This window comes from Sinohyriopsis cumingii, unplaced genomic scaffold (genome assembly GCF_028554795.1).
Source record: "Sinohyriopsis cumingii isolate HCF-2022 unplaced genomic scaffold, ASM2855479v2 utg001505l, whole genome shotgun sequence".
In the NCBI taxonomy this organism is placed as follows: Eukaryota; Metazoa; Mollusca; class Bivalvia; order Unionida; family Unionidae; genus Sinohyriopsis; species Sinohyriopsis cumingii.
The window spans coordinates 394,321-420,576 of record NW_028316006.1 but is presented as its reverse complement, the minus strand read 5'-3'; the positions used below and the strand labels follow the sequence as shown (position 1 = coordinate 420,576).

The window sequence follows — 26,256 nt, the reverse complement described above, 5'->3', positions numbered from 1 at the left end:
GGAATAGCTGCGTGACCATTATATCTAACTGTGTTTTTAGCAACATTTCTCTTTGTCATAAAAGAAGTGTCTTAAACAATCTGTTAAACAACGGGAGAAAATGTGTGAAGTCACGAGTTCCATACATAGTTCGTGTTACAGGGACCACTATTGTGCAAAACCGTTTCTCAATCATGCTATTGGATACCAGACCTTACCGTCACTTGCAGGAACGTATCAGTATCAGCAGTCAACCACACAACAAGGGTAATTGAGCTAAATTCCTTGTGTAATGTATTTACTGTTAAATAATATTACAGTTTGGAAGACAAAACATGTTTGCGTGTAGGTATTGGCGCGTAACGACACCTAAGCATAATAATGGCCATAAATTGCGAATTAAATTAAAATTTATAAACATGTAATGATCAAGAATTGCACACGACCCTCCAAATAAATAGAAACATGAAGTCCAGCAAGATAAGATATACAAGGTAACTATGTCAAAATTTTTATTAAAAGTATATAAAATAAGAAATGAAGGTAATACATTCTTAAACATAGTCGTCATTACATTCGTCAAAATTAACATTTCTTTGCCATTATTCAACATTTGTCCACTTTCACTTCATTCTGGCCATTTTTTAACCACCTTTCCTTTCCAGTTTTGTATAATGGTGAAAGTTTGCTTGAAAATGCACCAAAACAATTAATAAAAAATAAAAGAAAGGTAAAAAAAAAAGAACAAAGAGAAACATGACTAAATGTGCTCAACGCTTTGAGTAGTAGTAGTAGCAGTAGTAGTAGTAGTGCCTGAGACATGAAATATTGTCATCAATAGTAATGCATCATGAGAACTCAAACCTTCTCACCCAATCTTCCTTACATTTACTGAACAAAACTACTGTGAGTCAGGTTGTACATTAACGCCAAAGACAGATTCTCCTCGTTGTTAAATTTGTATAAACACGTGTATCTGCGTGGCAGTTGCAGTTCGAAATCCAATACCAACCACTATCTGTTCGTCGTTTGCCGTGAATCCCAATAAATTCTTTATTCTGTCTCTTTTATAGCAGCATCGAAGAAAAGCACAAGTCAAACGAGAAAAGACTGCTTTCAGCACATCCAAGCCGCATAATAAATGTCCCCAAAAGCGCCATAATGAAGAAATATAAACACACAGAGCCAGTGTTGCCCAAACCTAAGCGTGTCTTCCAAACCAAGTTCGGTCCTATGGACGAGGATATGATTGACGCTATTGTTCACAACTCCCGGTACACGTCACACACCAAGAGGATGACTGCAGAGTATGCTCTGCCTGTCTATCAGGTATTTCAGCGTCTAACCAAGCCGTAAATATCAATTTAATGCTCTCACACTTGCAACCAGTGTCAACCTAAGCTGCCACGATGACACTGCACATCAGGAATATATGTGCTTTTCGCTCAAAATCACCGTCAGAACGAATTACGCAGACGCAGGTTTGCCATTGCATTAAGTGACAGTAGTCATGCGTCTATGCTAATCGCTGGTGGATGAAGATTTTACATTATCAATTATGGCAACGATCACGCGCAGCCCGGTGTTATCCTAACATCGGGATGATCAGTGTTCGGACATCAGACTATCGAGCCTACATTGCAACCAAATTCTCCAAATTACCCAACACATTCAGATTTCACATTCCATGCTTATGATACTTCAAACAATACTGAGAGCTTCGTCAGAGAAAGCGGAAAGATGCAGAATGAGCTTTTGGTTTTGAAAAAAGGGTGTACAAAAATACGGTTTCAAATGTTCAGTCAAACCGGAGACAGTTCACGTATTCTCGACACATTTTGGGCAAGAAACTCAAACTCAAGGTGAAAGTCTCCAAATTAAAAGATTATCTCCTTCAACAGAAATAAAGGTTGGAATATTGGAGCTCGTAGAGATTTCTTACGTTTGGTTACTCTACTAGCTGATGCGATGATACACACAAGTATCATATACAGTTCTGGCTTTTGAACTTGAGTTGAAGTTTCTTGCTTTAAAAAGGTTTTAAGAATATATAGACTGATACTGGATTTGTTGGTTGAGTCTGATTTTGAGCAGACTGTTTTTGTAACCTTGAGACGCGGATCTATGTTTTGAAAAAAAAAGGAATTATTTTTGTGGTGTACAAAACTAGGAAAAGACCAGTCTGTAATTCCATTTCTACTCATGGTGGGTGATAGCATGGTAGAAATTGAACCAGTTCTTGACATTATTTTTAAGCATATAAGCGTTCATGAACTCTAATATTAATTATTAAAAAAAACAGAATCGTTCAGTCACTGTCAAAATAACCTAAGCGACAATAAACTATATTCACTACATAATTTAGTAAAAGAAAATTGGTCAAATAATATATGACAAGAAGAATAACAAATATTAATGTTTAACATAGCAAAAATCATCAGTTTATTTAATCTAGGCCCAATATACAATACACAGATATTATACAACCATAATATAGCTGTGCAATAATTATTGGTTATCGATTGAATAAATGTATTTTTGAAATAAACTGGTTTTATTTCTAGGACATTTTTGTAAAATGTGTCCAAACTTTGTATTAAACCTTTCATAATACATGAATATATATATATATATATATATATATATATATATATATATATATATATATATATATATATAATAACTATTATTCCTTAAAAATAAAAATATCGAAACATTTGCAAGATATATGCACACAACATAATACAGAAAAGACAGACAGAGTAATGCTTCGCGATAGAACAAACTCATTAAAATGTTAAAGATAAACAACTGACTTTACAGAGATAGAAGACTATTTATCCTTTTATATTTTCATGTCAGAACCATTCTTCATGTAATTTTATACCTTATCTCTTAAATGTGCATATCATATAAAAACGTAATTTACCATTTATATCGTGAGTGTTAATTAGTACTGTTGGTTTAATTGGATGATATTCCCGTTCTTGTTGTGTGTAATTATATCTTGCAAAATGAATACACAAGTTTATAGATTATTTAATACAATTATACTCTGTTAACTTGTGAAATGTTTGTAACTGGAGGCTTTAACACTTTTAATCGGTTCTTTAAATCACTTTTGTATATGTATTCTGAAGGTATAGCTGCGTGGTATTCGTGCACCTGATTTGATTTAATCACTGTTGCTAATTTAAATATTGATGTTGCTATGACAATATTGTATATTACCTTGCTGCCTTTCTCTGTGAATGTATTATGTATTTCTTTTTAACCTTTCATTTTTTGATACGCTGTGTGCATAATGTGGCATTAGAAGTATTTAAAAACAAAAATAATATCAGGTGTATTAAATATTATGATACTTCTTAATGCAATCCAATTTCACTAACTTTTGAATTGCACATTTACGGATCTTGGCTCCCCACCCAGATGCTATTAGTCTTTTTGACAGGGATAAGGTAACTTGATTTTTAAATCTTAAAAATGAATATTTTATTTATTCGTTTTCGTTTGATTGTTGAAACTATATATATATATATATATATATATATATGAAAAAATTATTCTCTCCATGTGCCTGATAATACAAAGAAAAATTAATTAATGTACCAGAAGATTAGAAAAATAAATATCTATGTTTTATTCTTAACTAATCTCTCTCTCTCTCTCTCTCTCTCTCTCTCTCTCTCTCTCTCTCTCTCTCTATATATATATATATATATATATATATATATATATATATATATATATATATATTTACCGTCACGCAGTAATCGCAATTAATCGAGGAAACTATATAATTACAGTAAACTATAGTCACGTTATGACGCTATACGTACGACCTAACTTTAAATTGTCCCGTTCATGATTTTCGTTGCTTGTTGTTCTGGGATTTGTATAGGTACCGCAGCCGACCGACACTCGAGAACTAGCTGCAGACATGGTGTGCTTGAAGGTACGGAAATACAGCCCGCAGCCGGCCGAATGGCAACAAGTTGTCGACTGGGATAGGTACCAGCCTCGGGGTTTTGTCAACCGGCCGGAAACCCCAAACACAAGGGAAAAACTGCTCACAAGGCGGTAATAAGTTAAATATAATCTAAGTGAATGAATCTTACTTCGCTTTTCCCGTCTGTCTTATTTTAATCACGAACGTCTTACAGCAATTAATTCACAATGGGTTAGTCCAGCAGTACGATTTATCCGACAGTTTTATGGAAATATTTGCACCGTATTATATAAATGAGATGTCAGGGACAGGTGGGAGTATAGAGGAGGGAGTGGCAGTAGAACACTCTCACGATTACTCCAAAATATCTCACACTCAAATTCAGACTTTAAATTGTAATATCTGAATGGCCAAAATATAACTCACAAAAGCGAAAAAAAAAGTGATAAATATATAGAGCCACCAAATTACTTTGTGGCCATGTTTTGGACGCTTCGTCGCCCTAACTTTGTTACGGTGACGCTTAGACACCTTTTTTGACAGTGTTGGATCAGATCAAGTGTTGGGGGGGGGGGATTGCTTTTTCCAAATTTTCAAAAGGGCCATGACTTTCCTCGAATGGGCACCAAAGCAGAAGTTATGTGTCTGTTTACTCAAAGTGTGCATACTACCCAATAATCAGTGGCGTACTAAGGGTAAATGGCGCCAGGGGCGACGATGATGGCCCAAAGTGGTTTTATCTCCCAAGACCTCTGGCGCCCTTGGCAACTGCCGCCAGCCCCCTCCCCCCGTTAGTACGCTACTGGCAAGAATAAAACTAGTCAAATTTAAAGGAACTAGTGAATATATGTTTGTGTGCGTATACATTTTTTAGCGGGGGATTGGCGGACCCTATCGTTTTGACACACTTTTATGGTGCTTTGTCGCTTTGCCCAGTTGGTGTTTTGTGGTGATAACAACGGGACAATGCGAGATGATACAAATCAAGCATCATGTTACACCGTTGTATCTCTTTTCCCTTGAATTTGAAGGTTTTCATTTGTTAATTCTCCCATGTGGGCTTCCTGTATATGTATACTTTCTATCAAATCAGAGTTAGCTTGCTTTTTGTCTTTCATGAGACTATATCCACTGTATACTAAAGTCTTCTAAGACTGCCAGTGTGCATGAAAGTTCCAGTATACCCAACGACACCCGGTCAGAATGAACAGCTTCAGTGATCGTAGGCCACATTGCTCCGTACCTGATATCCAAACTCGGAACCAAAGGCGTATGTGGTTTTGTATATCATGTATATGGAAATTCTAATCTGCCAATCAATAATCTTTGATCAAGACATCTTCTGTTACGTAAAAAACAACAAAATACAAACGAGTTACCGAATGCAGTTTGTTGAGGGGCCCCGAGTGGCCGAGTGGTCTAAAGCGCTCTCCGTTACGGATCACTGCCATCTCACCTCTGTCTGCGTGGGTTTGAGTCTGGGATTCGGCCAATGTGGGTATGTGAGAAAGCTTGCCAGTAGCTTCTCGTGGGTCGGTGGTTCTTCCCGGGGTTTTCCCGGGTTCTTCCTCTACCATTACTACTGGCCGCCATGCATAGCCTATTGTGTGCTGAAAAATGGCGTTAAACCCAACAACAATAACAACAAAGCAATTTGTTGAAATGATTATATACACACGACAACAAATTGGCATAAATGTGTTGGCAAATATACAATATTGCAGTCAGGTCTACATAATCATATAACGAAATTACAATCATTAACTCGTTTTGTTGACAAGACGTAAATATATTGTAATGCATTTGCTCGATAAGGAAATCGGTGAGCATTGTGGAAAAGATGAATAATGAATCGTACCGTAAGTTCTGTCGAAGAAATGAAATTCATGAACTTGATCCAAACTGATGGTACATATAAATAGAGCATATGAAGATGTTTTTATTTCCGTTAACACGTTTGGTTTGTTTGGGGTATTGTTTGAGAGAGAATTTATACAGTGAACATTGCTGGTGTTATTATTTTGGCAGTATGATGGAACGCTCCAACAGACTTCAGGGCATAACCTCATTAAACATCCTACTTGAATTTTTGTGAGTATACTTGTGAGGATTTTGGATGCTGTTTTTGTTTATTTCTGCATTCAGCCGTACATTTTGTGTGCTGACAGGTTTGCAGTCTATTTCGGTTATTAGTGGCTACACCCAATCGTCACTTAACTTCGGTCGACTAATCAATGTCACAGTATATCGAATATCAACAGGCCATGAAAGTTCAGTGACTGATAGACCGATAAATCAGCCCCCAAAAGATGTGGGTGTCTGATGTCACCTGTTTATTAAAATGTGCAATTTTACTGCATGCAAATCTTTCCTGAACACACCCGTGTACAGTTAAGGTACGTACTGCTATTTGGTAACAGCCATATCCACCGCTAAATTCAAAATAGCCGCAAGACAAAGGGTTGCGTTATTTTACGTCGATTTACAACTTGCCAAACATGTGATTTGATCCGGAAATAGTATGTACATATCGCCAAAAGAACCCTTCTGTCAACGGACGCTCAACAGCTGCGAGAAATACCAGTAAGTGTATAAAAAATAAACTGATGTGTGCAGACAAGAGTGGCTGCAGATTTTTGCAGGGTTTGATAAATAGACTGTATCAGCCCCATAACTGCCAGTTAATATTATTATAGGTGTGGGGCTGATTTATCGGCATAAGTCACTGAAAATATGCATTATTCATGTGGAAAACTAATTATAAAAAGTTAATACTTAACCCTGCTTTTTGCTGTTGGGGTACATTTACATGCATTCATGACGGCGCCTTTGCATTGATTACATAAATGTATACTAGAATGTCAAAAGTTTCAACACATTTTAATATCTTGTCACGATTCCATGGTTCCAAACTGAGTAGCAGAGAGAAGCAAAACCAAAAATATTTGTTGTTGTTGTTGTTGTGGGGCTTAACGCCATTTTTTAGCACACGATGGCTATACATAGCGGCCAGTATTAATGGTGGAGGAAAAACCCGGGAAAACCCTGGGAAGAACCACCGACCCACCAGAAGCTACTGTCAAGCTTTCTCACATACCCACATTGGCTGAATCCGAGACTCGAACCGCTGCATACAGAGGTGAGATGGCAGTGATCCGTAACGGAGAGCGCTTTAGACCACTCGGCTACTCGGGGCCCCAAAAATATTTGTAAAACTTCACAAATAATTTAAGTTTATAAATTATAAATTGAAATTTAAGAGGAACCTGCAGTACTGTAAATTAAATCCAAAATAATTCCAAAAGCTCGATCACAAGTCCAAAAGAATATAGTGTTCCGGGTGAATTCCAGGTCTTGAATGTGGTGATGCACCAATAGCCTTCAATATGCTGAAGTGCCAAGTCTTGATGTATCACAGTGGCATTGTTCAGAACGTCTTTGTATGAATTCGCAATAATCCCCAAAGTAATTTTTGATCCAAACAGTCGTATGAACACTTTGTGATAACAATAAAGAATTTACATAAATGTTCCACTCAAACTAAATCTAAACACAACATTAATACTACTGCAGACTGAAAATAAAATACGAACAGACAAAATATATGAATAAGAACAATTGTTTGCTTCTCACTTTATATACATCTCCATGACTCTATTACGACTCTAAGGCGCAATTCATTCCCAGGTGAAATATGTTGCAATACTCATTCATACCAATGGAAAATTACCTAAAATTGTAAACTGGTTCATTATCAAGGTTGGTTCTAGAACTCGAACTCAAATAAACAACATATATCATCATTATTTAAAATATGATCTGCAATCATGGACAAAAAGCTACCTAATATCTTTTTTTACACAATATGCAATCATGAAAAAAAAATTAAATACATAATATATATATATATATATATATATATATATATATATATATATATATATATATATATATATATATATATATATACACATACATACATAACAACCTATTCATCCTGCTGGAGAGAGAGAGAGAGAGAGAGAGAGAGAGAGAAGAAATGAAATGAAAATGCGGATCTGAAGAAGATATATCAGGGTAGATGTACTTCCTAAATGGAAAATGAGAGCAGTTAATGATGTGATATCGCCACTATGGCAGTGAAACTTGTAGGGTTACTGTGGCGATATAATTTTTCTCCCACTGATATATTTCCCTATCTCATTATCAAATATATAACAAAAGGAATATTTACAAAAGAAGACGAAAACAGAGCAGTGAAATGAACAGCGTTGTGTTCAATATAGATACTGTATGAACATTGAATAATGCCACTAAGCGGTTTTAGCTTGTTTGGGGTTGACGTAATTGCAGGTTGCTTTTGTATGCACGGTTGATTTCTAGGAGATAAAATATCCAGCCTTTTGTATATTCTTTTCTGCACAGCAACTCACGGGTACAAGAGATGATGTGTCAGCAATGAGGATGGAATTTGATCACTTCAGTATTCTTCACACCAACCTATCAATTCTCTATTTCATCCTGACTTTTAACAATGGATTATACACTTCAATCTTATACTCTGTGCGCTACTTCAACAGTACGTCTGTGAGCGCTGTTAGAAATCCGGCTATGTTTCTTTGCGGGAGTAGTGCTGTTGTTGTGTCACTTCCTGTACCATCTTTGTCTGGTTTATTTACCGAAATCCTCTGCTAATTTGCGCTTCTTAGCCGTTGCAAATTCACTAGCATTCCATTCATCTTCTTTAGTAGTTTCCAGTTTTCCACTTGTTCCTGTAATTGCTTTCATGCGACAAACGTCCATACATTTTAGTTTTATTGCCTGATATTTATGCAGGAGCTCAGATTCTGCTTTCCAATATTAATGATCTTTCTTGAGCTGCATCAATTCTTCCAAATCAACTGTCTTATCTTTCACATTGGTCACACCAATCAGTTACATCTGAATACCTAAGCTGAGATAAGATGAGTTATTGGCGCCCATGAAAACGCTCGTATGAGTCGTGAAATGGGCCACAAGGGCGTTCATATTGTGATTGTTTTGCTTGCGAATAACTTTCGTTCTCATGCCGGTTTCTTTTAGAATTTGAGCTAACGTCATCCACTTTCTCCATTGTATTGTGTGTGTTATCATACACATTAATTTAAATTTTAAAAAATTACCGTGGAGTCAAAAAAACATGCTTGGATTACCATTAATGTCTAGCTTTTGGCAGTTGACTGTTTTATTCTTCTGTTGCGATAAAACTCGTTGAGACCCTTCATATGCATCGACAATTTTACAATAGAGACGGCAATCCTTGACTGGAAATTCATTTTAACTCTACCTACTCATTATACGGGATCCCAGTCTCTTTGGCGTAGTCCTGATGGTTATCCTACTTTTTTAAAGTCATAGACTGTGGTTGGTGACAAAATTGGTTTGCATTTTGATGATCGATGTCCGCAATAAGTATAACTGCGTAGGGAACATCTGATACAGTACTCTAGCATGCCTCCACAAATCTCCCAACTCAATTTTGACTTGGCATCTCTCGTTTTTTTTCGAACAGGTATTGGATATATAGATTAATCCGACTCTGTAAAAAAATAGTATGCGTAATAAAGCAAGAATGGCAGATATTGTGTCTAAGCATTTACATGTGTGATAAATACAGCGAAGAAATATAAAGTATATTGACCATCAAAATCCAGTATGGTAAGATACAGGAAGTGGTTTGAAAATAAATACATGAAAAAATCTAGGATGATATAAATATAAAACACCCATGTCTAAGCAGATTGACATGTTGATTCTGTGTCACTGAATAGAAAACTACCATTATGTTACGATTATTTTTTGTAGATAGCTTGTGGGTTCATGGAGCATTCCTAACAACAGCTAGCTAAAAATGTAAATGGTGACAGATTTGTAGAAACAATGAAACATTTTATTGCTATAAAATCTAAATTATTGTGGAATACAGAGAAAGTTTCGAGATATTAAATAAAACATCGATACCACCAAAAGAAATGCTTTACTCACGTTTGGCTGAATTTAACATAATAGATAAAGGGTTGCCAATATGTTCGTGATATTATGTCACGCTTCAAAATGAGCACACTGGATGACCTACACGACTCCTGCGGCAAAAAGGTCACACCAATTTCGTGCGACATTTTCAAGAGGTTTCGATATGTATGTATAACACACTGCAAACTTGACCCAGCGCACTATTACAGTGCACCTGATATAGCTCATGATGTGAGTTTAAATATATCAAGTGTAGAACTTGAACTTCTGGCAGACAATTACATATTTCTGATGACAGAGAGTGAAGTTTGAAGATGTATCAGCATGATTTCACACAGATAAGCAAGATAAATAACGATGTTAACGATGACATGATAACAATTGAAAGGTCTTGATTACATGTTGTAGACAAAGTCCAGTCAAGGTTATATATCATGAATCGTAATTCTAGCAATTTACATGATTCGGCATTGAGTTAGTATATACTGATTAAAGACTTCGTGTGGGGAAATCATGAATACATTGTATATTGGGTAGATAAACATTGTTAAACCTCACTTTTGTTAATAACACAGAGTGGATCTTAGATGCTAATTTAGAGATATCAACACATTTAAACGACCGCTTCAAAGATTACCCCCTTACTCTTTTTCTCCTTTGTAAATTGATAAATAATTGTAAGGTAATATACCATTGGCAGAAAAACTGTTGTGTACATTGATAAATAGAACTTGTGACACATTAAGGAAACTTCAGTGTTTATCCGAGTTTTCTGGTGTGATTAAACACCTTGGTGGAAATTGTTCATTAAGCTCCATAACGTCTTGAGACCAAAACCTGCCAATGGTTTCTAAAAAGAATTCTTCGATTTGGTGAATGTTTCAGTGTTAGGGAAACATACTGAACATCTCAGAAAAAGTACACCAATTTAAATATGCCCCGATGAAAGCAGATATTTAAATTATATAGTTTGCCAGGAGGAAAATAAGAGATGATGACCTGATATTATTTGGTCTCAAAAACAAAATAGTGTTTTAAGTATCCAAATGACTGTTTATATGCATTGTACTGCACCAAGTTGAAAACATTTTGCTACACTTTTCAATAACGAGTTAAATACCACACCAATCATAAAGTTTTGTAGTTTAAGTGCAACGCCTTATTCTTACAGGACTGATACAGATGAAGTAAGAAAATATGCAAAGAAATAACTAAAAAGAATTTGAGATGTAGACAGATTACATACTAAGTTATGAATGTGCTCAAGTCACTAGGTGTATAACATCACAATTAACAAAGTAGCGCTATCAATGTACGACAAGAAGCGCTTGATTGACAACTTAAATACATTACCTTGTAATCATATCGATACCATCAATTAGAATGACGCCTATAAATATTTCAGAATTTCTAGAACTAAAAGCTACCTTGGCTAACAATAGCCTTCTTTAATACTCTGTCAATTTCCAGTAATCACTCTTCAAATATTGGTTACCTGATTCATATCAGCTAGCAACATTGACCGCTTATCGAACTAAAATTATAATGATCACATTTGTATTTATGAATATATACTTTCTATTGTAGGTCTTGCTGTTAAAAAAGTTGGACAGATGATAACTATGTGATTGATCCCTAACACATTTAGTCAAAAAAATGTTTTACCACAACTAGTCACTCCAGAAACGATCGTGTTATGGTTCATTCAAGTACATTTATAAATGAAAGTTGATTTGAGCTGATTGGTAATATATTCTCTTGATCTGTAAATTAATAGTTTTAGGTTCTTTGGCTAATTTCAGACCTCAATCATGTATCTTGTTCTCGTAAATACATTTCGGATGCAATGACTGTCAATGCATTGTATACGTTTATATTGCTGTTTACGTTCTTGCTCATCGAAGAAACACTTGGTGGCTTCTCTAAACTGTTGCATCATTGAAACCCAGGGGATGAAACAATGTTTGGCGGACATTCTGTCGTCACCTATATGTTTTATATTGACAATTTGTAAATCTTCTCCATTCTTTCTGTACATTAACAAAACAAACACCTTCAAGCGCACAATGGGATAATAAAATATGATGCTATTTAAAGGTTTTTTGGTTGCTATATCTATGATTCTCTCTATGTCTGTCTCTGTCTGTCTCTGTCTCTCTCTCTCTGTCTCTCTCTCTCTCTCTCTCGTAAAGTTGTCGTAGAAGTAAGCAAATCCATTTCTATATTTGCCATTGGCCGATTCAGCACTTGATACAGAGGCAATAGTGCCAAACTGCAAACAAATAATTCCCAGTTCATAATCATGGTTACCACCTTCTATCGCGTCAGCCGCTTTAAAGAGTCCTGAAGAAGAGTTCACTGATTCAATGGAAAATAATATGTTAGGTGTTTTACGCGTAACCAGCTCTTGGTTTGTTATCTCAATTATCTACTCGTTATACAGTGCTGTTTGTCATAGCCAATACACGTAACCGCAATTGTTAGTATATAGTTAAAATGGTGCAAACATTTAGCTTGAACAGGTAATTGCTTCCGTGTGATTTGATAATGTCTTTCTCTTGTATTTGTCCCAAATTATTTTCCACTGAATTGTTAGCATCCCCTTTCACCTTAATCTCACATGGCACAGAGAATATAGACTTGTAAAGTTTCCTATGGTTTAATACTGTTAGGTGTGTGATACATGGATGCGTTTGATAGTTGTGTTTTACTCTCTGAAGAATCTTCTCTTGTTTGTTAGGATTCTTATGTTACCGTATATCGACATTTTCTTCATTATTTAATGTGCTACTAGAGCCTACAAAAATGTTGAAGCCGTTTAAATAAACCTGTAACAACCACCACAAATGCAATACGAATACATTCATTATTGACTTATCATCTAAAGGCTGGTCATTCACGTTAGCTCATCTTTGTTTTTCAAGTTTTGTCTTACCTTTTTAAACATACCTACCATTAGTACTACTACGAGTAGACAGTCATACCAGAGATTAAACATCATCCAGATTGTACAAGTATGGAATGATCAAACCTTGCTCTCGCAATCTTTCATTCAAGTGGACTATTGTCTTTGCCCTTTGTCATTGAAGTCTTCAGTTTTCTCTAAAAACATTTATGGGTTTCCGTGTCTATCCCTCTTTCGTCGATTTCATAAGATCAAAAACTGGTTCAGATGGATGCTTCCTGTAAATGCCACTGATCCTTTCAATCATAACGCCCCTGTATCTATTTATTATGCTTTATTAAAGAGTATAACTATTAGATACAGTATGCAATTTATCATTTTACATCCTGATTGAGGAATAAATCGTTTAGTTGCTTGTGATTAAAATCTATCAATTGTTCTTTTTTCCCAAACCAAAAGTACGTGCTTCTTCACGGCTTTGTAAAATAGGTATTTTAGCCACTAAGTAAGTAAACAAAATGTTGATCATTTAATATAACAATCAAACTTAAGTCATAATTTGTTACACTGATGATTCAATATTTACGTTAACAAAACATTATGATTCATGACTTCAGGGTCATGTAAACCGAGATCAAAGTTACTCTTAATCGTTGGATCGAGTGTTGTATCTTTTCCACTTGTTTTTGTCTCAATCTGTAGATTTTCACTGTGATCTCGAAGTGATATTTCTCCAAATATTTGGTATTCAGCATATTTACTTTACGTGGACAATACACCTTAACGGTTTCCAGTTTCGTCTTTTATGCGCAGTCTATTAATTTTACCCCTATATAATTGTTTGTGACTGAATTAAACATTGCAGAAAATATGAAAAGAAAACACTGGACAAAACGAAAAGTCTCCGGGAAATACACAGTTAATTAGTAAACACATAGCCTTTGAAATAATGTCTATGACTGTACATGTTAGTAGAATAAATATACCAGTAGGTATTCCAGATAAGGTTGAAATTCCTACAACAGCTGAAACTGTCTAAATACATTCTTCTGACCATTTCTAAATATTTGCATGTCGCTGTCTCCTTGACCAATTCAACTGTATGTCTCTAACGTCTCAATGGGATGCATTTTCACTCATTCCATACGACGTTTATAGAAGAAGAAAAGCTATATTTTGTGTGACTGATGACTATAGAGCAGAGTATTCTGAATTGGGGAAAAGAAACTGAAATCACCAGCTTGAATAATTCTTCAGTATCTACTATTGATGGTGAGCAATTGTGAACTTCAAAAGCGTTTCGAAAAATATGTTGCATGCTGAGCATAATGTGTCACGGTAAGATGCTTTGATCACTTCTTTTAGCCTTTGTTTAATGTTTGGTGGAATTTAGATATGTGGTCATTTATGTAGTGAAACGTTTAACCAACCGGAGAACAGACTTAACGACTATTTGGGAATATGTCTGATTTATATTATAACTATTTTATCAGTTATGTCGACTAAAGTCAATTATGAGTCAGGTAATCAGTTGTGAACTAAGTGACTATGGAGTTACCAATTAGACAATTTGTTCAATGTCCATTGCTGATAATAGACCAATTGTAAATTGCAATAGCTTCCTTAAGTGCATTATGTTTGCAACTATTATAGAGGATTTAAGTGCAGTGTACTAAATAGAGTTAACTCATTTCAAGTATGGCATGGTATAATGCGATCATGTTTGGGTTTTTCCATGTGCATTGGGTGTTCTTTATTTGATTGATCGTTGTTATTTTCAACATCTGTTACGACTGTTTGTTGAATTATTGAAGTAATTGTACGTTCTTGACAAATAAAGAAGATTCCTAAAATTGCTATACCAACACCTACCAAGTAGATTATTTTTTTCATAGGTCATTTACTTTCTTTCCTTTTGTGTTATTTTACTTTGTGCTACAAGTAGCGTTCCAACATCTTGTTTCTTTTTTTAAAAATTAGCTCTTTGCAATGCCTGTGAACATTTATCAAGTTACCTACAAAGTCTGACTCGACGTGATACTTGTTCTTTTTGGAATTATGAGTTACGTTCTCTTGTTCTTTGTTCACCTTATTTCCATATTATTACTTTGGCTTAACAATGTCATCTGGTAGATAGATGAACATAAATGGAGTAATTACAAAAGTTAGTTGGACGATTACTCACAGTGGTACATACCTAGCATTCAACACAAATCGGAGTAATTACAAAAGTTAGTTGTACGATTAATCACAGTGATACATACCTAGCATTCAACATAAATCGGAGTAATTACAAAAGTTAGTTGTACGATTAATCACAGTGATGCATACCTAGCATTCAACACAAATCGGAGTAATTACAAAAGTTAGTTGTACGATTAATCACAGTGATACATACCTAGCATTCAACATAAATCGGAGTAATTACAAAAGTTAGTTGTACGATTAATCACAGTGGTACATACCTAGCATTCAACACAAATCGGAGTAATTACAAAAGATATTGTACGATTAATCACAGTGGTACACACCTAGCATTCAACACAAATCGGAGTAATTACAAAAGATAGTTGTACGATTAATCACAGTGATACATACCTAGCATTCAACACAAATCGGAGTAATTACAAAAGTTAGTTGTACGATTAATCACAGTGATGCATGCCTAGCATTCAACACAAATCGGAATAATTACAAACGTTAGTTGTACGATTAATCACGGTGGTACATACCTAGCATTCATTCAAGACGGACAATTAATCATTGCTGAGATTTTGGACATAATCAGTCAATCAACTTTCCTTGTAAAAATTGACCTCTCTTTTATTTCCACGTTGCCTTCTGTTTTGCTGTTAAAATCTACACGCTTACACGTAGTCAAACAAGCAGTCACGATAGACAGAGGCAAACTAAAATTAAACAATAAAAATCCCCTGAAACATGTTATTCCTCTCAATTGCATTTAGCCAAACTTCAATTCATTTTGTAAAATGTCCAGTTTGTTGATTGGATGAATCTTGTTAATCATTGATGTCACAATCTAAATTAATTTCAAAATGGTTGCGCGATCATAGCGGCTTTGTCATCGACTAATATTTCATACACTTTTTGACTCGTTTATCTTCCTTGTTTTTAACACTTTTAAGTTATATTTTTACCGGTTATCTCTTTGTATGTTGCAATTGCTATTGATATGTTCAAGTACTGTTCCAGATATTTGTACACGATATACGGATCTATTTACTTCTTCCATAAATCGCAAATATTAACTTCATGTTAATTGCAATCCTTTGCCATATATGATTGATTGCTATTTTTATTTACCACATATGACTAAATGTTTTGAACTCAAAGAATTTATAGATTTTGAATATGCACTGGGTGAGCTCTGTACGGTAGAGCCACAACTTAACAAAAATGATGACCCTGTAAATCTTGCTTGCCGTTTTAGTTATAGTTTTCCAGAAGAAAATACCAGGCTGCAACCAATGAAACAAACACAACTTGAAATTAAAACTTGACTGACTTTTGATACACTCAGGATAAATCGTAGATGTAGACTGTTTAAATTGTTGTGTAAACCTATATTGTGTATATATTGTGTATTTCACTTAATTTTGTTACGTCTTTCTGTGTCATATCTTAAGACCTAGAGTCGTAACAAAACAAATACGCGGAAAGTATCTTTACAAGTACAAGTGTGATGTACATATCAAAACCAAAAGCAAATACAATGAAGCAGTTAATTTAAGAATCCATCTTTGTGACGGTTTAAAAATCTTCTCAGATATTTTGGTATAGTTTATTTGTTACTCGGAAGATTATTTAGCATCTTTTGTAATACCTATCTTGGTTCGATTTGAATGCATCATCATCAGACAGAGATATCTTACATTTAGACAGAAGCTTCCCAGCTTAAAATAAACGTGAAATTTGTATATCGAGTTGACCATCATGTGTATGCTTTTGTTTTACAAATGCCATTATGAAATGTCTCAACGAGATGTTGCCATCCATACTGCCCAGTTAATTTGATTCTGGCAAAATTTAATGTCACACTTTTTATCGGTTCGTCTTCGTCAAATTTTAGAAAGTATTTTTAAAAATTCTTTGTGGTCTATATATGAAGCTCAGCCAATATAACACCCATCAGTAACTGATACTTTTATTTTCAATAATTTGCAACATTTCTGTTTAGCCTTCCAAACGTACAAATGATTTCAGATCCCTGTACAAATTTGCCATTGAAAAGCTTAAGTCACCATGCTAAAAATATTAATCTATTTATCAAGTGGCTTCGTGCTGTCATTCATTTCCTACTGTTTTGGGCAGTTGGACTGTATAAGTCAACTCGTGGTTTTAAAAGTAATTGAACAGAAAAATGTTAATTACCTAATTAAATTTATTTTTTTTGTTTATTTATTTTAGGTTTTTTGGAGGACAGGAAAAATAAGTTTCCTTAAAATTTGAATAATCAGTTCAGTGTAACTCCGCTATTGTATTTAAAGGTTTGAAGACCTTGATCATAAATTTAAACATCTCCACAGGTAGTAAATTGATGTTTTCTAAATATTAATATGTGTGCTATTTTGAAGAGCATACATTTTTCATGACTTGCATTTATTTAGTGTGACTGAACAAAACTGATTATAGTGACACTGTTAAATTTTGATTATTTATGCTAAAATCTTATTAGATAAAAGATAAAATATATGAATTAAAAAAAATCCTGATTATTTCTGTACAGATTAATTTATATCATGAATACAAATTCTTTTTATAATCAAGAAAGTCCGTGATTATTCAACCCGTAATTGATTATTATACATTTTACGTTTTTGGTGTGTGTAGTTCAGTCTAATTTAGACGTTAATCTAATCTTCCATATGTTCAATAAAGTTGTCGGTGTTATACTGCTATTACATATATAATGAATGCTTTATAAACGAAATGGGTCTGCGCTGTGATTCATATTGCTTTTCAACAAACATCTAGACATTTGATGTCATGCGCTATTTAGAATATTAAATTACCGTAACTAGAGTTATACTGACAGAGGTTTCGTAAAATAGGGAACAATTATTGACGAAAAGCAAATGATTATCCGTCCTCCATATTTTCCTTCCTCACCTGGCACCAAAGCGTCTGACATTTCGTGCAAATGATCTAGCTACCAAGAACAGTGTTCTCATTGTGTCTTGCTGGTGCTTTGAACATTCTATAAACTTAAGACATGTAAACATAATAGCAATGGAATGCACAATGCATGCCTTTGCAATCGATTTAACTTGCTACACCTCTTCACGAATATGTATTGCACATGAGTCGGTTTTGTTATTCGTTTCAATACTGGCCGAAGCTATTTTAAAACAGAAGTAAAAAGAAAACGACATGGCAGCTCTTTTTCTTTTTTTTAAGTCCCTAACCAGGGGCGATAGATACAAAAATCAGCTAAACTTTTTTAAAATTCATGAGGTTCTAAAGGAATTTTTTTCTGTGGTCTGTTAGACAGGGATCTCGAAATCTGTATGAACTATCATCAATTACTTTATGACCGAAGACCTACTAACTATGATCCGTACATAAAGTTTTGAGATGGTGTACATCTCCTTCAGTGACTCGTGATTGAATAGTAAAGATTTCGTATTTTGATTGATATAGACTGCTATCATAAGCCCAGTCCTTTAACTTACACTTCAAAAGGAGATCCCTGACAATCAGATTTCAATGTAGTGTTTCTGCTTTTTCAGGTAAGTGGCCTGTATGATATGAAAACACTAATTTGTATGCTTCATCTTCTATCTCTTTCAGGGCGAAAGTTAAGGACGTCGATAGCAGCAAGGAGATTGCCGATGAAGTTTTAGAGAAAGATAAGCTTCCGAAAGTATTGTAAGTTTTTGATGAAATACTCTGCAACACACACACACACACACACACACACACACACACCATCATAGTCATCGCCATCATCATCTTTCAAAGCATAGGTAAGATGTAGATATAATTTCCCCAAGATATTTTGCATCAGCGGCATAAACTGAAACTCTGCATTGCAAGGAAGGAACTAATCAAGGACAATAAAGAAAGAAAAGAAGAATGATTATATGATATGAGATAATTTTTTCTCTCTTGTATTTTCTTTTCTTTTTTCTTTTTTCTGACACCATCGAAATGGAAACATATACAAGATTTTTGTAGGAAAATCTCATGGCAATAGAACAGCATAATTTATTTGACACGATATTATCTGTCTCTGATCGTAATTGCAAAATGTTGATATTAGCTGAGCAAATCTATTTTATAAACTTCCAGCTTGTGCCTGTGATACCTTGGCTCCAGCACCATGCATTGACCTATTCCATAGGAACACTATCGAAATGCGTGACTCTCCGTAAAACGTTTGCCCTTCATTCTTTAGACTCCTACCTATCTGACCTACTAGTCATTTCTGGCTATTTTAGCTCATGCCAGTCGCCCGTGATCTCAGATAGTCTCTGGAACCATAACTAGACCTATTCATGAGATAAGTTTTTCTCGACTCGTACTAATTGCCTTTCATTTGATCCTATAGGCTCTAAACTCGTAGCATGATGTTGACATGTTAGAACCCTTGCATTATCATTATCATTTCCGTCATATATATATATATATATATATATATATATATATATATATATATATATATATATATATATATAACAGGTGGCTATTATTCATTCGGTATAATCAATGACACTAATAACTCATTCTCTTACCTAAAAGAGAAAATCGCAACTTTTGTAGGGATAAAAACTATCTAACAGTACATAGAGATAAATATCAACCAATAAGAGGAAAGTCATAGACTTGCCAGAATGGATACAACGCTTTTAAAAGCCTGTATAAATATGCAAAAATACAGACAATATAGCAGTTTAGACTTATTTCATTGTTTTTATACTATAGAATCTATTATAAAACACCAGGCAGAAGTTTGCATAGTCCACAAAAATATCGTTTAATAAATGTCCAATAAATATACAGGACATAAAAAATTTTAAATTAATATTAATCAGTTTGTTAAAGTTTGCGAAACAGTTAACAAATTTGTACCACCAGTTAGAAAGTGGTCGAGATGGTCACGTATATTTGCTAATAGTGTTGTATGAAAACACTTGTCACTATTGTGAAAAGTTTGCTCAAAATTAATACCATCTTAAGTCATCAAAAACACACCGAAATAAATGTTTGTTTAAGCAGTGTCTAAACTATTTTTATTCTGAAAATATCTGTATAAGAAAACATGGCAATGGCATAATACAGTAACATGGGCAGCATAATAGACTATGGCATAGACATCATGGTAATGGCATAATGCAGTAAAATAGACAGCATAATAGACGTAACACATGGCAATGGCATAATGCAGTAAAATAGGCAGAATACTATACGTAACACATGGCAATGGCATAATGCAGCAAAATAGATAGCATAATAGACATAACACATGGCAATGGCATAATGCATTAAAATAGATAGCATAATAGACATAACACATGGCAATGGCATAATGCAGTAAAATAGATAGCATAATAGACGTAACACATGAAAATGGCATAATTCAGTAAAATAGGCAGCATAATGGACGTAACACATGGCAATGACATAATGCAGTAAAATAGAGAGCATAAAGGACGTAGCGCATTGCAATGGCTTAATGAAGGCAAATAGACAGCATAATAGACATAACACATGGCAATGGCATAATGCAGTAAAATAGATAGCATAATAGACGTAGCACATTGCAATGGCTTAATGAAGGCAAATAGACAGCATAATGGACGTAACACATGGCAATGATATAATGCAGTAAAATATACAGCATAATGGACGTAACACATGGTGATGGCATAATGAGTAAAATAGACAGCATAATAGATATAACACATGACAATAGCTCTGTAATTAAATTGAAAAACTACATAAACATTCATTTTGTTCTATATTGTGACTGAAATTATTATGCAGAGAGTAAATAATTGTACACATTACCATAATACACATTATGAGCAATAAAAACATAAATACACGTGCCATCAAGAAGTCTGATAATCCTTCCTCAATAATCACGTGTTTCTCTTGCTAAATTGGAATAATTTTCAGTATCAGTTTTTGCATTCTTTGGACGCAGTATCGAGAATAATTTAAAACTCATTACTGGCTAATCAAGTGTGAAACTTGTTAAAGAATTATTAGCCGCGACATCAATAATTCTCACTTTTGTGAATTACTCAAATAATTAAGTAATTATATTCATGAACTTCTCCTTGAAAGAATTAGTCATTGTATCAGAAGTAATTTGTTTCGTACTTTGACAAATACATTCCAGTTCGTAATCCTGGTTAACACGTTCTATAACTTACTTTATAAGCGTAGTTGTTAATCTAAAATCTTGAGGACGAAGAAAAGGGTACAATGGTCAATCATCTGTTAGTGACAGGAAATCTCGTAGTATTCTACATTTATTTTTATACTATAAGTTGACCAGCTTCTGTACCAGTCTTTTGAGCCACCCCAGCGTTTAATTTTGTCAAGCATTTCATTACTTATTTTTTTGGCAATGTTTTTTGTTTGTTGTTACACACGAAGTTATCCACAAAAATCATTTAAGTCATCAAAATGTTGTAAACACATCATCACTACATAGGCTATTGAATCGTGCAATTTGAACATATCATTACTACATAGGTTATTGAATCTTGTAATTTGAACATATCATCACTACATAGGTTATTGGATCGTGTAATTTGAACATATCATCACCACATAGGTTACTGAATCGTGTAATTTGAACATATCATCACTACATAGGTTACTGAATCGTGTAATTTGAATATACCATCACTACATAAGTTATTGCTATGTCTCTGTAAGACGGTATACAGAGACTCGCTCACCCCCACTTCGCCGTCATGCAATTCGAAATCAGTAAGACAATCATTTAACATTTTACAAACCATGTTATAACTTCGGAGTTGGTGGCAGATACTCTATTAATGATTAGCTCTATATTATGGGTTAAAACCTAAGGAGAAGTTTAAGTGTAAAAGTGATAAGTAGGAATCCGCATCACTCACTTCGCTCGTGACACAAGGACGGTTCTATGCGTTATAATTGCTTTAGTAATGGTTATAACCTCTTCTATTTATGGGATTTTTTTCTCTTCGTAGATTTCGTGTCGAGGCCTCATCTTTACTGTCTAAATTTTCTTTTTATTGCTTGTTTCTTGCTGTTAAATTAAAAAAACCCACACATTTGGTATTGATTTGTATTTATGATGGTTATAAAACGGTGTTGGCTCGTTCGGGGCCGGGTGTCAGTCTATGAAAATAAACATATGGTTTTGTTTCATTTTATATCCTGATCTAGGACGTACATTAATAATTCTACTGTTGTATATGAACATTCCTGAGTTTTTATTTCCATTCATTTGCTCGTGAAAAAAAGGTACTGGGAATATTTTGTCGGTGTTTAAATACTCAGAATACCCTGCCTTATCCGTTGTCATTCGTCTCTTATAAAGGAGATGGGGATATTTCATGCATGCTTTGAATATAAACATGCTGTCTTTTCCTTTTCCAGTAAAGTGAAATTTCCAGGATATGCCGGGTATATACCAACGTGTTTTCCAGAAACTAAACTTGAGCCGAGAAAGAAAAATGAACATCTCATTAGTACCATGATGGCAAGCTTCAGGTACACTACACTTGAAATCGACTGAGGACTATATTTTTAATATTTCTATTATCTTCTTTACAAATAATTAACTGAGATTGAAAGAGAGAACAAAACTCATATTCCAAAACTTGAAACTTGTTCAGTTCTGGATAGTAAACGCATGTGAAAAAATAAAAATAAATGAAATGATAGTAAAGCCAGATAAAATCGGGTCAGGACAGTACATGTAATTATGTTCCTATGCATTTATGACCGAGACAATCTATCAGCAAGTTTAACTTGTTTGTTGTAGATTTAAAGATATTTGTGGAAGAATGGTTTTCTTTAATTCAAGCTATTGTAGTAAAGTTGGAGTATGCGCATTTGGTTGTAGCGCCCCGTTTTAAGGAATTCTCAGATTTGTTTGATTACTTGTGTGATTATTGGAATTCGGCGCAATGCAAATATCCCTATCCCGAAATAATTAGCCAATTACTAGGAGCAAACGTCACGGAGTGAAGTGTTTGTGAGTTTCCATGATACCATGGTTCACTTGTATTGAATTCAGGCCAAAACCGAATGAATGTCCCTGAATAAGATAGTACATATTAAAATCTAGTGGTGTACATTGGTGGTGTGACTGCATTGGCAATATTTACGGTAGGAAGCCAGTACATTACACAAAGGAATAAATAAATGGGACTCGGCAGAACCGTTTGTATCGCCATGGTGGCAAATATGGTGCAGTTATATTGGCGAAATGCGCCTGGGAAGCATACAGTGACTGTCCTGCGATGGCGGGGTTAAAATAATTCCCAGTATTAGGGGATACTCGTATAGTTTCTGCGGCGTGAACGGCTGGCGCTACGGAAACCTGATGAAGATAAACCATACAGATGTGCGGTTGATAGATATTTGGCAGATTGCTTGTGGTCTTGCATTAATATGAGCAAAATTGAAGGATGGAATGACACGTCGGGCTTTCTAATTTACAACTGAAGTTGTATGGAAGTCTTTGGAAAGTTGGGGTAAACTTATGACTTCTAGTGGGAATCGCGACAGGGTTTGACAACCGCTCGGTCAAGTAAAGACCCCTGGCTTGTGACACTATTTTTTGTAATTTCTTGCGGAAAATGAATGAAAAACATAATTTGGTTTGCATTTCCAATCCAGCTCCCGGCAACTAGCTGGATTTCGTTCCTGGACCCTGAACCTCATTCAGTTCAAATCTGATTTTTTTTCGATGATGTCATGATCATCTTAAATTACTTTTGTTATACACACTGGAAGAAAACATTTTTGAACAAGGCAGTTGAAAAATAGTGTTATAATAAAGAATACTGTGTTTTATCATACAGGTTAGAGAATGTTTAATTCGTACTCTTCGGAGATTCGTTATGTTATATGGACTGGTACATGCAGTCAAGGCGACTGGTGCCGTTTACCCGCGCACCTGGATTCGAATCACGGTTGAGTAAAAAATTCTCTATCCTGCATGATATTGTCATTTGTATTAAATATTAATTATGGCTAGTATTATCAAACATTCTCCTGTACAATCCAGGTGCAGCACTTTCCGTTGTGTAGTGCTCTCTCTCTCTCTCTTTCTCTCAGATAGGTTGTGTAAGTTTTCGCGTATTATACACGAGTGAAGACGGTTACAATCTGTGTCACTGTTGAAGTCAAAAGGAGCTAATTCAACAGAATGGAGTCGCTTTAAGAAAGTCTTTTGGATGTGTTGTTACTAGCATTTTTCATTACTTTATCAGTATTATGTAGTATTAAAAAAAACATCGAGAGGATTTGCAATTGCTATCAATTGCATTTAGTCTGCTTATTTTTGCTTACAATTTGATTTTATTTTCAAAACCGTTGCCTTACATGTTGTGCCAAGTTCATGTTCCATTTTAGTCTTTGTGTAAAGCGCATCAAGCTGTTAACAGCAATAGGAATAACGAATAGCGTAGACCCTGATCTGCTGGAGCCTTTTAATTAGTAGATCTTGGTCTAGGATTTTCGCAGTCGTCTGAGTATAATATGCCAACATATACGGTAATGTGTTTCATGGTCTATATGTCGAAGTTAGTGAATGAGTTTCATTCCATTCCATATATTAATTTTAACATTTACTTTCAGGGAGTTTCCATCGGAGCTATTTCAGAGACCGACTGCTGGTCGCCAAGCACCTTTCAGCAAACTCATCACCGTTACTTATCCATTCAACCCCTATAATAACAGCTGCAAAATGAAGTTAAAACTACGTTAATCCAAATTCTTGGCCGGAGTCCAAGTTTGTATTTACAATGCCACTTTTGGGAATTATCATATGAAATAAAAAAATAATGTTTAAAAGTAAACAATGTTTTAATCAGTGTCTTCTCGAGCAGCAGAGAGGGCGATCAGACCACTTAAGGGAGTGGTCACCCTCGTGTTTGGACCAAAAAAAACCCCAGTGACCCTTCATAGAGGTCAATACCACGTCTACGATTATTGTTTGTCCCAAACAGAATTGTAGACGAACCCTCTCTGCTGCTATTCATGTTGCAAAAGAAATTTTTACCACCATATCAAGTTTGATGAATATTTCTCAACGCGTCCTCCTCATCTGAATCCTGGGAGTCTTCATTTGAATCCTGGGAATTTGTTCTATGTTTCAAGTAATATTCAAGTTCTGATGGTGGTTTTTCTATTTTTGGATTTATGTTCTTTCTTTTTCTGTAATATATCATCAAACTTCTGTATCGATCTCCACCGCAATTTTTGCAAATCTGATATAATCCTCTAACGCCGTTGTTACATCCAACACAACTTGGTGGACCAGCATGAGGATTTTTCTTTATAAGATAATTATGTACTTTGCAATATTCTCCACGACATTTTTTATCACATTTGTCAGTGGTTCCTTGACGCAGCCACGCACAGTTGTTCATTATATGAATGATATCTTTTTAATTAAATTTACACCCCTTCTGCTGATATTAATTAAATCATTATGTTATAATAAAATGGTACATTCGGAATCTCATACTGCAAGAATAGCTCGAGAACGATTAGAAGCAATTAAAAAATTTCTTCCTGTCAGAGACTCATTCAGAAAAAATCTGCAAGCGCAGCAAGAAGCACAAGTTGAGTATGAAGAGGACACTAAAAAACTGTTTAAACCCGTCACTGCAGCTACTGAGAAAGTTACAACTGTCATCAAAGAAGATCTTCTTCCGGTATCAAAACAAACTGCAGCGCAGACTGAGGAGATAGCAAGAAGAACTAGACAGACAGGGGAGATTTTACGAGATCTTCCACCTGGCATAGCCAGGGGAATAGCTGCGGTTCAGCCTCCATCTGTTGGTGAGGAAATACTTGAAGAAATTGGAAAACTTCGTACTGAATTCGCCGACGTACAAAAAGAACATGCACCTAAATTCAAGCCAGTAAAGGAAAATATATAATTAATTGCAAAATTTAAGGAAGGGGTTGTTGAAGAAATTAGAAATACTGAAATAGAAAAATTACCCGAAAAAATATTAGATTATATATCTGACAAATCTGCTGTTTTAAACCCCCTTCATGAAAAAACAAAAGATGATAATTTTATTAAATGGATATATCGCATACATGCAAATAAAGGACAAGCTAGAAATGATGATTCGAAATATAAAAATCTTTATAAAGAAGTAGAAATACTTCGCAGTGAGAGACTAGAACAACCCTCCCG

At 34.8% G+C, this 26,256-nt stretch overlaps 1 protein-coding gene across 1 annotated transcript; it reads left to right on the top strand.

The window, feature by feature from the left end:
- On the top strand, positions 1-24,904 carry LOC149772434 (uncharacterized). The gene is made up of 6 exons (XM_089947809.1): positions 1-246; positions 1,053-1,308; positions 3,884-4,062; positions 18,660-18,737; positions 22,470-22,583; positions 24,681-24,904. Exons 1-6 carry the CDS (start codon positions 101-103, stop codon positions 24,808-24,810), a joined length of 903 nt encoding a protein of 300 aa, XP_089803935.1. The 5' UTR covers positions 1-100; the 3' UTR covers positions 24,811-24,904.
- Positions 24,905-26,256: the final 1,352 nt, after the last annotated feature.